General features: G+C 51.8%; 1 protein-coding gene across 7 annotated transcripts in view; it reads left to right on the forward strand.

Annotated features, from left to right (window-relative positions):
- The window catches only part of IQCE (IQ motif containing E), a 50,394-nt gene that overhangs the window by 18,999 nt on the left and 19,987 nt on the right, over positions 1-11,408 (forward strand). For all 7 annotated transcript variants that reach the window (XM_017517081.2, XM_017517080.2, XM_017517082.2 and 4 more), the window contains 7 exons: positions 1,304-1,374; positions 2,391-2,463; positions 2,734-2,783; positions 4,655-4,818; positions 6,274-6,329; positions 8,092-8,291; positions 10,910-11,014. In XM_017517081.2, the coding sequence (XP_017372570.1) occupies positions 1,304-1,374; positions 2,391-2,463; positions 2,734-2,783; positions 4,655-4,818; positions 6,274-6,329; positions 8,092-8,291; positions 10,910-11,014 (719 nt within the window). The remainder of the gene's footprint in view (positions 1-1,303; positions 1,375-2,390; positions 2,464-2,733; positions 2,784-4,654; positions 4,819-6,273; positions 6,330-8,091; positions 8,292-10,909; positions 11,015-11,408) is intronic.

Below are 11,408 nucleotides of genomic sequence, written 5' to 3' on the forward strand. Positions count from 1 at the left end.
ATCTCGGCTCACCGCAACCTCCGCCTCCTAGATTCAAGCGATTCTCCTGCCTCAGCCTCCCAAGTAGCTGGGATTACAGGTGCCCACCACCACACCCAGCTATTGTTTTTGTATTTTTAGTATAGACGGGGGTTTCACCATGTTGACCAGGCTGGTCTCAAACTCCTGACCTAAGGTGATCCAACCACCTTGGCCTCCCAAAGTGCTGGGATTACAGGTATGAGCTACCGCACCCGGCCCAACATCTTCATTTTTTTAAAGAAAATGTATTCATATATGACTAAGGTAATTTATTTGTTTATTTATTTTGAATTTCCCCCTGTTGCCCAGGCTAAAGTGTGGTGGTGCGATCTTGGCTCACTACAACCTTCACCTTCCCAGTTCAAGTGATTCTCCTGCCTCAGCCTCCTGAGTAGCTAGGACTACAGGCACTTACCACCACACCCACTAATTTTTGTATTTTTAGTAGAGATGGGGTTTTACCATGTAGGCCAGGCTGGTCTCCAACTCCTGACCTCAAGTCATCTGCCTGCCTCAGCCTCCCAAAGTGCTAGGATTACAGGCATGAGCCACTGAATGTTATTTAAAACTTTAAAATTCAATTTTAAAGTTGCCTATTCAAACCTGGTATAGTGGCTCACACCCATAATTCTAGTACTTGGGAGGCCAAGGCCGGCAGATTGCTTGAGCCAGGAGTAAAACACCAGCCTGGGCGACATAGTGAAACTCCATGTCTATTTAAAAGTTGTCTATTCAGAAGAAAAGAATGATCTTTAAGGAATATAAGGATGTTACCTCCCGCAAGCAAGACTTTCAGAGAGAAGGAGGTAGTGAGGCCGCTGGAGCTGTTCTCCCTTACCCAGATGGTGGGTTGCAGCTCCTTGGACCCCCCCACGGCCATGCTATCTTCCAGCCCCACTCACTGCCCATGAAGACTGAACTGGGCGGCCCTAGGGGGTTGGGGCCAGCTGGTGATGGGGCTGCTTCCTTTATTTAACATGACCAAGGGCATACCCTGCTCTATCTCCCAAGCGCGTGGTGTGCTTGGGGAGGGCTGCCAGTCAGTCAGTGTGCCCACTGTGGCTGCCACCTCCTGCTCCAGCGGGCGTTGCACCCCTGACACTCACCCAGAGAGAGGACAGCACAGTGGGACCCTCCCTCTTCCCTGGGCCCATACTCTAGAAGGACAGCGCTGGAGGGAGGAAGGACAGCGAGGTGTGCACCTGCTCTGGGAGGAGGGGACAGCAGCGTCTCCCAAGGGAGAGCAGGGGCAGCCTGCCTGATGGGTGCGTTCCCCGGGCAGGTCATTAACGGGCTGAAGCAGAGGATCCTGAAGCTGGAGCAGCAGTGCAAGGAGAAGGACGGCACCATCAGGTAGGCGCAGGGCCGCAGGCTGCGGTCTAGGATTGGGGCTGCACCCTCCCCTGCCTCCTGCCCCCCTGCTCTGCTCGCTTGCTCAGACTCCAGCCTTTGTTCCACCCCCACCCCTGTCCTGTGTCTCTGCTCCCACCCCAAACCCGAAAGTGAAGGTTAGCTGCCTCTTTTTCATTTTTTTTATGATCTATGTTCCCTCCAAATATTTCCCTTTAACTTCTTGTTTTATTTAAGAAATGCTTTCTCCCCTGCTTGTTGTGTGGACCTCTGTATCTTTCCAGGATGAAGGTTTTATGCCCCAGTCCCGTGCCATCCTTGTGCTGCTTTTGGTGGGCTACTTGCATTTCTTTACCTGCCTTTTGAGTGTGAAGGGGGAGTCTTCCTGGGCTGTGTTTTGGTTTCTTTAAGGGAAACAAAGGCCATATGTCCATTGCCTCCTTTCCCTCACGTCTGCTGGTCTTACAATAGTTCCCCCCTCGTTTCCTGCTGAATGTTGTCAACTTCAGTTTGCTGATTTCTTCTGCTTCAGTGCAGAACCTGCATGACTTTGCTTTCGTTTCTCTCTCAGTGTCTCTGTCTAAAGTCTGCAGTCTGCTGAGAGCTAGGGGACAGTCCCGACAGTGCTGGGAAAAGGCGATTCTCTCTTCCTTAAACTAACCACTCAAAGATGGCTTGTCCTCTCTAAGCTCTGAGGTCTTTCCTCACCATTAATCTAGTCTTTTAAAGACAATGTCTTACCTGGAAGAGAATATCTCTAGGGAAGCTGTTTACTCACCTTGGAAAGCGGCTAGTCTACACAGAGGATGCCCTCTGGTGTGAGGAATTTTGCCATCAGGCTCAAAACGAGTCACTTGTTGAAGGCACAAGCCAAGTGAAGGCCCATTCAGGCTTTTCCCTCCCATTCTGGCTCTCTTCCAAAGCCTCTCTTCCTCTGAATGTTCTGGGAAACACTTCCTCTTGCTCTGTCCCCTGGGAACACAGGCATGGCCCTGTTAACGCTGAACTTGGGTTTTCAGCAAACTCCAGACCGATATGAAGACAACCAACTTGGAAGAGATGCGAATCGCCATGGAGACGTACTATGAGGAGGTACACTGTGCTGGGTGGTGGGGCGGAAGGCGGGCACCAAGCAGGAGGGGACCGGGCCTGGCCCCGGGTGGTGGGCCGAACCCGGGTGGCCCAGGGCTGGGTTCCCGGAGCCTGCTCCTGCTTCAGCCCGACCAAAAGGTGAAGTGCAGCCACTTCGTTCCCGCTTCTGGCCGTAGGCAGCGGTCAGGACTGTGATGATGGTCTTTTCAGAGTAAGGTCTTCTCTGTGCTGGCCTTGTGTTTTTAATGCATTTCAATTTGGTATTTACAGATACATCGTCTCCAGGCTCTCTTGGCAAGTTCTGAAACCACTGGAAAGAAGTACGATGACCGTTTGGGAGCCGTGTTTTGTGTGTTGCCGTCACGTTGTGGCAGCTCCTTTGAGAGCGGTGTGGCTGTCACGTGGGAGCAGTATACACTGCCCTTGGCTTGGCAGCAGTGCCAACACCGCCCTGTTCTGTTCAGGGTTAGAGTCGATAACCTTTCCATTTGCGGTGTTCACAGACGTTCCTCATAGTGACCACGTGTTGATGACTGATGCGTGTTCAGTGCTGTGTGTGTTCATTATAGATTTTATATACTTCCTTCCAGCTTAAAGCTAGGAAGTGCTGTTTCAAAGCAGATCCACCTTTTGAGGAAGATGTTTCATACAAGGACAAGTTGACTTTGCCACCTCAAGTTTTTCTCCTATATCCCTTTCCCAAAGGATGCAACCCCAGGCTTCCATCCAGTTCTGGGTGGCTGATCCCTTACTGTGGCTTTGGCCATGTCACTGGTCTCTGCAGTAGCTTGCTGACGTCATGCACTACTTTCTTTTTCTTTACCCCTAATCCTTAAAACTGGTTGGAAAACTTGTACTGTAAAGGGCCAGATACTAACTACAGTCAATTCTCATTATGACTGTTATAAAGTCCCTGCAGAATTCCATAGTGTAGTAGTTATCATATCCGCCTTACAGAGCTATCAAGTCTCCATGAACAAAGAATGAGTAAATACTAAACCACTGCTCTTAGAGAGGTACAGGGCTCCTGGGAGCTTCTGGTCACAACATTTTTTAAATTTTATTTTTTGGAGAGAATCTCACTCTGTTGCCCAGGCTGGAGTGCAGTGGCATGATCTCAGCTCACTGCAACCTCTACCTTCTGGGTTTAAGTGATTCTCCTGCCTCAGCCTCCCAAATAGTTGGAACTACAGGCGCATGCCACCATGCCCGGATAATTTTTGTATTTTTAGTAGAGACGGGGTTTCTCCATGTTGTCCAGGCTGGTCTCGAACTCCTGATCTCAGGTGACCCACCCACCTCGGCTTCCCAAAGTGCTGGGATTACAGGTATGAGCCACTGCGCCCAGTCTGATGGCAACATTTTCATCAGCCAGTCAGTTTATAACCTGGCTAATGTGTGTTTCTGTTTAAAGACACCCTATTTAATGGCGATTGTGGACTCTCATCAAACTCACGGCTGGCCTGAACGAGGCTTCCCACGCACACATAAGCATCTCCATAGCCTTCCTGAGCTTAGAGGCACTGGATGGCACTCAGCACGGCAGTCCGGGCCAGGCCATGCAAGGCAGCACTGTCACTAGCAAACAGCAAAGATACGTGAGAGTAGGCTGCAGAAAGCACACTTGTTTTTGCATGAGCTGAGGCGAGGAGGCCGAGCGACACCTGGTTCAGCCCCAGCTGGGAATGTGCATGCCAGCAACTGGCATTTTTCATCACCTGTGCAAGAATTCCCACAAAACCCCCATAAGTACTGATTTTGGGCTGATGGATCCATTTTAGCAGCAAGCATATTTGCAAATATGGGATCTGCAGATAATGAGGATCAACTGTACTTTAGACCTCGTGAGCTGAGAGGCAGAATGCAAGCTGTTCTGCAGGCACCTGGTATAACAGGATACATTTCCACAAACCTTCTAGTGATGGCGTGGAAAATATAATACTGATACTTGAATATGATGTTTTGTTACACAGGTTTACCTTGCATAAGAATGGGGTTCTATTTTGGGTGCTAATGTTTTGCGTATTTGGCGTTCAGAGTTATTTCCTGTTCGATTTCAAATACTCACCTGCAAAAACCACCCTGAGCTCATGACCAACAGAGCAAGCTGTGATTCACCTACCCCTCGTTTCAAGCATGTATGAAACCAGCTTAGCAATGCAAGCCTCAGCCCACGATTTGGTTATTCCAGGCCCCTGGGGGAGAAGAAGACGGGCGCCAAAAGGCAAAAAAAGGTGGGCAATGCCCTCCTGAGCTTGTCCCGGAGCGTCCAGGAGCTCACGGAGGAGAACCAGAGCCTGAAGGAGGACCTGGACCGAGTGCTGAGCACCTCCCCCACCATCTCCAGGACACAGGGTACCTTCCCAAAAGCTACTCCAGGAGGGAGGCCAGAGAAGGGTGGGGTGCGGCCACTGGGCAGGCCCTACCTAGCGTAGGCATCACAAGGGCAGATGTGAACCGTTGGGCGATGCCAGTTCTGTGTGCCAGCACCTGCCTCAGGCCATGTGGTGTCCTGCTCTGGGAATGGAGCCGAGAACAGAGGCTCGCAGACATCTCTCGAGGAGACAATGCCATGCCATGGGAAGGAGGGAGGAGCTGGGTCAGGATGGTGTCATATGCGTGTCAGATGGCCATAAGTGCCGTGGAGAGCAATGGAGGAGGGGAGGAGGACACATTTTGGGGTGAGGCAGGTGGTGCATGCAGCTGTAAGCAGGGCTGACAGGCGCCCCTGAGACAGTGACAGCTGAGCGGGACCTGGAGGGGCGAGGCGGCCATGAAGATGGCAGCAGGGGTAGGACGGACGGGGCAGGGCTGAGTGCCTGGGAGACATGTGGAGTGTGGCCCCTGAGGCCCGGTGGGGTGGGGCAGGGTGCCGTGGGAGCTTTAGGGGTGCCATGGAAGCATTAGAAGGTAGAGGAGGCCGTGCTGCTGTCCGAAGCCCCCTGGCTCCTGTGCAGAGACAGCGATGGTGGCAGGCAGAGCCTTCTGCACATGTCTAGTGGGGCTGGTGGTGGCCTGGATGAGGGGAGCTGTGGATGTGGTGAGAGGTGGCCAGGGTCTGGATATATCTTGAAGCCGGAGCTTAAGGAAACTACGGAAAGGTTGTAGGATCTGAGGGGGAGGAGCCAGGCTCCAAGGCGTTTTGTCTCAGCATCTGAAAGGACAGAGTTGCTATTTCCTGAGATGGGGAAGGTAGAGGGGCAGGTCCGGGGGAAGGGCCATGAGAGGTCTGAGTGCATGGGAGTGCGGACCAGGCAGTGGCTGTTTGCGGGTGTGGGGTGGAGGCCTGGGCTGGAGAGCTGAGCGTGCAGGTCACCAGCACTTAGGTGGATCAAGTAAGGTCACTGGAGTAAGAGGAGCAGGGGTCAGGCACTGAACCTGGCGGTGTATGGGGGGCGAGGGGCAGCCAGCAAGGCAGAGGGGAGGAGCAGCCAGCGAGAAGCTGTGCACACAGGAAGCAAGTGCAGGCCAGGGACAGGCCGAGAACCGACAGTTAGTTTGGCAGAGTGACAGTCATCAGAGATCTTGATGAGAACCGTCTTAATGGCTTGGTGAGGTGGAATTGGGAAAGAATGTAACCCTGAGACGCTTGGAGGCCGTTAGTACAGACAACTCTTCACGGTCCAAGGGGACAGAGACTGGATTGGTGCTGTTGAAACCCTTGGGTGGCCAGGACCTGTTGGTGTGGCTCTGGGGCCCCTCAGGCTGCTCCAGCTGCGGAAGAAGAGCCTCAGGCTGTGCCTGAGAAGGGTGGCCCTGCCGGCAGTGCTCACCAGGACGGCCGTTTTGAAACCGCGTTGCTTCCATCAGGTTACGTGGAGTGGAGCAAGCCCCGGCTGCTGAGGCGCATTGTGGAGCTGGAGAAGGTGAGCAGGCATCTCACTGCTCCTGTTGTTGACGACCATAGGCCTTATGCTGTGGGGACAGCTCACAGGGTGGGGAAGGTGGCGCTGAGCATGGCATTGGCTGTCTGCCAGGCAGCGCCACACACCAACTGTAAGGAGGCTTCACTCAGGTCTAGACCAGGCTGAAGGTAGCTCTCGCTCCCCTCGCTGGGCTGTGAGCTTCTGGGCATGGCTGCAGGCAGATGCTTCGCACTGGATCCCCTCACAGTCCAGTCCGCCCATGCAGGCTGTGGGCTGTGCGCTGCCCGCTGTCAACCAGGCACTGCTTCCCACCACTCGAGTCATGTTGGAATCCACAGAAAACTGTTCACCTACCCCTGGCCAATTAGAAATTCTGGGAAATAAACATTTTCCCATATCCGCTATGTGACTTTGCAAAGTAGGAATCAGGCTGCTTCTGTTGAAATTGGACCTTTGTTTTCTGGGTTTTTTTTTTTTTTTTTTGAGACGGAGTCTTGCTCTGTTGCCCAGGCTGGTATGCGGTGGTGCAATCTCAGCTCACTACAACCTTCACCTCCTGGGTTTAAGCAATTCTTCTGCCTCAGCCTCCTGAGTAGCTGGGATTACAGGTGACCGCCACCATGCCCAGCTAATTTTTGTATTTTTAGTAGAGATGGGGTTTCACCATGTTGGCCAGACAGGTCTCAAACTCATAACCTCAAGTGATCTGCCCACCTCAGCCTCCCAAAGTGCTGGGATTATAGGTGTAAGCCACCACACTGAGCCTGGACCTTTGTATTTTAAATAGTAAGTGAGAGCATCTGTGTTGTTTGGCCAAGCAGAGTAAACTTCGAGGACAAAATGTTTTTTAAAAATAGTTTTACATATTTACAACATAGAAAACCAGCCAGGTGCAATGGCTCACACCTGTAATCCCAGTACTTGAGGAGGCTGAGCTGGGAGGATCACTTGAGCCCAGGAGTTAGAGGCTTGCCAGGGCAACATAGCAAGACCTCATCTCTTTTTTTATTATTCGTTTGGTTTTTTGTTTGTTTGTTTGTTTGTTTGTTTGTTTTTGCAAGACCCCATCTCTACAAAACGAAAAACAATTAGCTGGGCGTGGTGGTGCACACCTGTAGTCCCAGCCACTTGGGAAGCTGAGGCAGGAGGAGCACTTGAGCCCAGGAGTTGAAGGCTGCAGTGAGCTGTGATTACCCTCCAGCCTAGGTGACAGAGCCAGACCCTGTCTCTTAAGAAAAAAAATGCTTCTATAAATTGTGGGTATTTAAAATATAAAACTTGTTGGGAAGTCAAGGCACCTGGAGGCACAGTGGACAGCACATCCGAGAGCTGAAAGGCAGGAATGGAGGCAGGGACAGGCTCAGCAGCGCTTTGCTGGCAACACCAGAATGTCACTTGAGATGGAGAGTGTGAAGGTTGAAAATGTCAGCAGTTCTAGAGGGACAGGAGGGTAGATGATCACAAAATTGTTTGACTTCTCTCCCCTTGTGCCTTCCTCTCTTTTACTGGCTTCTGTCTGTGCCTTGCCTCGGTGGGGGTCTGCGGGTGCCCTGCTTCTGATTAAAGAGAGCGGAGCAGGGAGCGTGCTCTTCCAGCAGCCCTGTGCCCTTTGGCGTCTCCAGCTAACTCGGGTCCCCTCAAAGCTTTCTCATGGCCCTGCTGGAGATTCAGTTCACCCTGGTTCAGTGTCTCTTTTCTGAGTTTGGTAAATAGAAAGTAGAAATGAGAACTAGCATCTAACACATGCCTGTGTTGCTTCCAGAAACTAAGTGTGATGGAGAGCTCAGAATCACACGCCGCAGAGCCAGTCAGATCACACCTGCCAGCCCGCCCCGCATCCAGCTCTGCACTGCACAGACAACCACGAGAGGACTGCCACGAGGACCACGAGTGTCTCCAAGGGGCTGTGAGAGACCTGAAGGAAGAGCGGACCGCCCTGCAGGAACAGCTGTTGCAGAGAGAGTAAGTCCTCCCGAGGCCCCGCCAACTGGCCTACAAATGCAGCTGCTGCAGAGAGAGGGGGTCCTCCTGAGGCCCCGCCACCAACCTCATCAGGGAAGCAGCTCTCACTCCCTATGGAAACTGATTTTTGCCAGGTTAAGCAGTTGTGAATTTGGGAAACTATTCAGCTCGTAATAGTCAATGCATAAATATTTTTATATGATTCTAAAACTTCCTACATTTTGGTTGTGAAATAAAGGCAGCTTTAGTGATTAAAAAAAAAGACACTAACTGACCATATTACATCATGAAAAGCATGAAGGGCCAGGCATGCCTGTAATCCCAGCACTTTGGGAGGCCGGAGTGGGAAGATTGCTTGAGGCCAGGAGTTTCAGACCAGCCTGGGCAATATAGCAAGACTCTATCTCTACAAAAAATTTTAAAAATTAACTAGGTGTGGTGGCTCATGCCTCCCAGTTACTTAGGAGGCCAAGATAGGAGGATCCCTTGAACCCAAGAGTTCAAGGTCGCAGTGAGCCATGATCGTGTCACTGCACTCTAGCTTAGGCAACTGAGTGAGACCTTAACTCAAAAAAAAAGTGTGGGGAACAGTGGGAGAGCACATTTAAATCTCTCCACCCTGAATTCCAGAGGGATCTTCAAATTGTCTATTAGAGAGGAATTTACTTTCATTGATTTCTACAAATGCAATTAGATTTTATGCAGCATGGTCTTAATTCAGTAATATGTTTAATGGCATATGATAAATTTATACATATCAAATAAAGCATAAATGCTCCAGCCTGACACAGTGGCTCACACCTATAATACCAGCACTTTGGGAGGGCAAGATGGCAGGATTGCCTGAGCTCAGGAGTTGTAGACCAACCTGGGCAGCATGGTGAAACGCTTTATTTACAAAAATTAGCCAGTCATGGTGGCTCAAGCCTGTAATCTCAGCTATTTGGGAAGTTTTGGTGGGAGAATCACTTGAGCCTGGGAAGTTGAGGCTGCAGTGAGCTATTATTGTACCACTGCATGCCAGCCTGGGTGACAGTGACACTTTGTCTCAAAAAGAAAAGCAAAAGAAGACATAAATGCTGTAAAATAATTGGTGTGACCACAGGGTTGGGAAGGGAGGGCCTCACAGGCTGCTCTAGAGCTCCACAGTCTGTGGCCACATAACACTCGGCCTGGCTCCTGTACTAGTCCTGTTTGTGGCTCCTCTGGGCTTGGCTCTATCATGAGTCAGCCATCTCCATTGTCTTTGGAATGATGCTTCTCTCTAGTTTGCAAGAACTACAGTGACTTGCCTGTCAGAGTGGCCTGTGAAGCCAGCAGCAGCAGCTGGGAGCTGGTTAGAATGCAGGAGCCCAGGCCCTGCCCCTGGCCTTCAGAATCACTCTCTGTGTCCAATGGGATCTGCAGATGATTTTTTTTTTCTTTGAGGCAGAATCTCACTCTGTTACCCAGGCTGGAGTGCAGTGGCACAATCTCAGCTCACTGCAAACTCTGCTTCCTGAATTCAAGTGATTCTCCTGCCTCAGCCTCTTGAGTAGCTGGGACTACAGGCACACGCCACCACACCTGGCTAATTTTTGTATTTTTGTTGAGATGGGGTTTTGCCATGTTGGCCAGGCTGAGTCTCGAACTCCTGATCTCAAGTGATCTGCCTACCTTGGCCTCCCAAAGTGCTGGGATTACAGGTGTGAGCCACCGTGGCCAGCCCTACAGGGGATTTGTGTGCACCTGAGGGTCTGAGGAGAACTCGGCTAGTGCCTCCAAGCCTGTTAAGTTCTCTGCTGCCTGCTCTGAACAGCAGAAGCCCAACCTGTCACCACTGTCCTTTCCCCCATGTGAGGTTTCAGAGCACATTTACGCCAATTGATTATGTGTTTGTAAAAATTAGTATTTCACGACAAGCTTTTCCAGGTAAGCTCGTCATTACAGAATTCATAGACATCAGGTAAAAAAAAACTTTAAGGTAGTCATTGTGAAAGGTAAATAACTTCTGGAATTATCTATGAAGCTGTCAAGTGACATGACAAGAGCCACCTCTTATGAGCCCTTACTGTGTGACAGGTGCTCTGCTAAGCACTCTAGGGTTTCTCTCATTTAATACCAAAATTCACAGGCCCAGAGCAGTCAGGGCTCATAGACAGTGTACCGCCCATCTGAGACACAGACACTAGTCTCCATCAAAGGCCAGGAAGTAGCCATTGCGCCACATGGGACACAAGAAACGCTTCTAGGAGTAGCGCAGCTTGACCCCGAGCAGGCAGTGCCATGGTCTAGGCAGGGCCAGCCCTGCCCCGTTCACGGACCAGGCGCCTGCCTGCAGCTCCCTTGGCGCAAGGTCCACGCGGATACGTGGTGGTTGGAGGGGCACCTCCCCTTTGTATGGCTTAGTCCTGTTGATCCCCTGCACACAGCAGGTGCTGGGTTCAGGGGAGGCAGGGCCCTGAGGTCTGTCCTTGGTGCTGTGTGATTAGAAATGGCCCTATCGGGCTCCTCCTGCCTCACCACCCGCTGTCCTAAGGAATCATTGAGTGCTGTCACTTTTCTGAAGCACCTTCCTGCTCTGTCACAACCTCTGTTTTTTTGTGAACGCTGACGAGTATCCCGTTCTGTGTGTGCAGTTTGGAAGTGAAACAGCTCCTGCAGACAAAGGCCGACCTGGAGAAGGAGCTGGAGTGTGCCAGGGAGGGCGAGGAGGAGAGGAGAGAGCGAGAGGAGGCTTTGAGGTACGTGACCCAGGTCAGAGCTGGAGAGAGGACCCAGGCAGATCTGTGCTCTGGCCATCACCGCGGCCTCCCGCGGCATCTCAGCCTCACTGCCAGCCAGCATTTTTAGATAGGCCACACCTGCCTGCAATCTTTCCATGGTTTTCAGTCACCCCAGCTCAGGAAAAACCTCTTGGTGCTGAACAAGGCCTGCCCTCCGGCATCGTGGCCACCCCGCAGGGGCGTCCTCTGCTCTGGCCACTGCCTGCCCCTTCCCAACCAGCCGACTCACTGGCCTCTGGTCACAGCAACCCGGGGGTGGGCCGCATCCTCTGGAGGGGCTGCCCTTGGCCTCAAAGTAACACCATTCTCGAGAGCCAGGACGCAGCGCCCACCCCCCGGCCCATCAGCTGCT

This window comes from Cebus imitator, unplaced genomic scaffold (genome assembly GCF_001604975.1).
Source record: "Cebus imitator isolate Cc_AM_T3 unplaced genomic scaffold, Cebus_imitator-1.0 Scaffold616, whole genome shotgun sequence".
Taxonomy (NCBI): Eukaryota; Metazoa; Chordata; class Mammalia; order Primates; family Cebidae; genus Cebus; species Cebus imitator.